General features: G+C 44.0%; 1 protein-coding gene across 1 annotated transcript in view; it reads left to right on the top strand.

The window, feature by feature from the left end:
- Positions 1–2,444, top strand: part of MANBA (mannosidase beta) — a 159,075-nt gene that overhangs the window by 103,734 nt on the left and 52,897 nt on the right. Inside the window, exon 10 of the mRNA XM_004703287.2 lies at positions 935–1,021. Coding sequence (XP_004703344.1) covers positions 935–1,021 — 87 coding nt within the window. The remainder of the gene's footprint in view (positions 1–934; positions 1,022–2,444) is intronic.

Here is a 2,444-nt window from a genome sequence, read left to right on the forward strand (position 1 = left end):
GTAGTGGGCTGTGGGTTGGGCTGATTACTGCAGGGTCAGCAGTTCCAATTCACCACCTGCTCTATCGGGGAGCATTCAGACTTTCTGCTACCATAAAGATTTGTATCTTTGGAAACCCAAAGGAGTAGTTCTGCTCTGCTTTGCAGTGTTGCTATGAGTTGGAATCTGGCTGTGAAAATATAGGCTCATATGAGCCAGAATCAACTCAATGACTGGGTATCCTTCCAGTCATGAAAAGTTAACTCATTTATAATCATAGAAAAGCAAATTCTGTAAGCTATGATTTTGAGCCATCTGGTACATCCAGTATAAGCAAACACGCATGGGATTACTTGTGCTCACTTACTAATCTGTAGTGAACACATTTTTCATCACATCAAAGGTTCTTCTGGCCCGTGTCTTTCTCCCAAGGCCCTCGCAGCTTCTGACGGAAACAAGTATATAATCTCTGACAGGATCAGAGCTCCCAGTCAGTAAGGTGAGCGTGAGCTATAGCGAACAGTTTCGCCTGATGCATGTGGCAATGTTAATGATATTATGTAGCATTTACTGAGTGCCAGGCATTGTTCTAAGTATGCTGTTTATATGTGCAGTTTCACCACATCATGGTTGTCATTTTTTCAGGGCTACTGAGAAGCGTCTTTCATATCCCCTGACAAACTCATTTCCTTTGTTGAACTCGCAGTTCGTATCATCCTTTTAGCTTTCCTCACATCGTCTCATCTCAGGTTTCCTGGATACGATTTGTGCAAGGAGACCCGAGCCTCTCCTCCTTCATGAGTGCCTTGCCTCAGTGGTGGTGCTGAAAGAATCACATTCATCAGGAGAAATGGATTCTTTCCACTGGTGTACAAAAATAACTCTAAAGTTCCAAATGAAGAATTCTCTGTGTAACAAAATTTATGGAAATTTTGCCTTTTGTTTTATCTGATAGATATGGCAGGATTTTATGTTTGCGTGTGCCCTTTATCCGACCAATCGGAGCTTCATGGATTCAGTGAGTGCAGAAGTTGCTTACCAGGTATGACAGTAGCCCAGAAAACAAAGAGCCTACATGCTGTAGCTTTGTCTTGTGTTAACGCTCTCAAATAGTTCTGTTTTTCTTTATATTAAATCCCATGAAAAAATCAGTCAGGTAATTGACTCATTAGGTGGTTCTACCTGGTCTCTGGCCTGCAGCATCACCTGTCCACTGATGACTCTGACATTGATCTCAAGGCCTGTCTTCTCTGTTGAATACCTGGAGTGTATCTCCAACTCCTTACTCAGTGTCTCCGCTTGAAGGGCTTAGAGATAACTCAAATGCAGTATGTCCAAATAGCTTACCTTCCCCTCCCCAAACTTTCTTCACCTAGATTCTTCCTAACCTTGGTAAATGGCACCTTCACTCTAGCCTCACATTTGAAGTGATGTTGAATCTGTGATTTCTTTTGCATCTTACCTATGCATACTTGTGTTTATATGTATGGATACCCAATTGCAAGCAAGTGGTTAGATCCTACCTCTTGTTTACAGAAAAGCCCTAGAAATGATCACCAATCTAGTAGTGCTGGTCACCCTTGGTATCAAGTTTGTGATACTGTGTTTGACTAGGTTGGCTAGAGAAATAAACCCAGTGTCACTCAGAGATGTGTAAGAAAGAGCCTCATATCAAGAAGTAATCTTATATCAAGGAAACATTCCAGCCCAGTCCAACTCCAGTCCTGAAGTCCAGTAGTAATCCACGAGTCCCTCGTCAGACCATGCAGTCTGAGGGCGATGCTGCAGCATGCAGGGGTCTTACAGGCCAGTGACTGCGAAGTCGTGTGGATCCAAGGTGGGTGGACACATGGCTGGGCTCCTTCAGCTCTCAGGGTGACCAGCAAGCCAGAAGGTGAAGGCAGAGAGAAAGGGGGAGATTCCCTGGGCCCTCCTTCTGAGAAGGCCACACCCATAAGGAGCCACCATCAGGCTGTGACCGGATGGGCAGATTGGATACCACCCCTACACTATTATATATCTTCAAGTTGTCCTAAAATTATGTAACGACCACAGGTACGGAAATAATTTTTCCCATTAAGAAGGGGGGCATCTTTGAGAGATGGCTGATTGCAGGCCTGTCGCAGGGAATCCTCAAGTGACGCTGGAATACACTGGCGTGCATGTAACGAGGACGCCATCGAAGGCATGGTGGAAGTACTTGAAGAGATTCCAACCAAACAAAAGTGGCACCGCTTTGGCTTTTAATGGGTCGAAATTTGTCAAGTATGTTTAACTCCATAAGTTCATAACCACAGTGGCTGTAGTGTACTTACATGAGAAGCCATAAAGAAATGACTATAAAATGCAGAATATGGTTAATCTGTGAAGGAAGTGTGGCACTGTCATTAGGAAGGGTCGCATAGAGGGTTTCTGAAATGGCTAAATTTTCTTTCTTCTCAGTCATGACCCGCTATGACATGCAT

The sequence above is a fragment of the Echinops telfairi genome, unplaced genomic scaffold (genome assembly GCF_000313985.2).
Source record: "Echinops telfairi isolate 266 unplaced genomic scaffold, ASM31398v2 ScPeMD7_7468;HRSCAF=8506_0, whole genome shotgun sequence".
Classification (NCBI taxonomy): domain Eukaryota; kingdom Metazoa; phylum Chordata; class Mammalia; order Afrosoricida; family Tenrecidae; genus Echinops; species Echinops telfairi.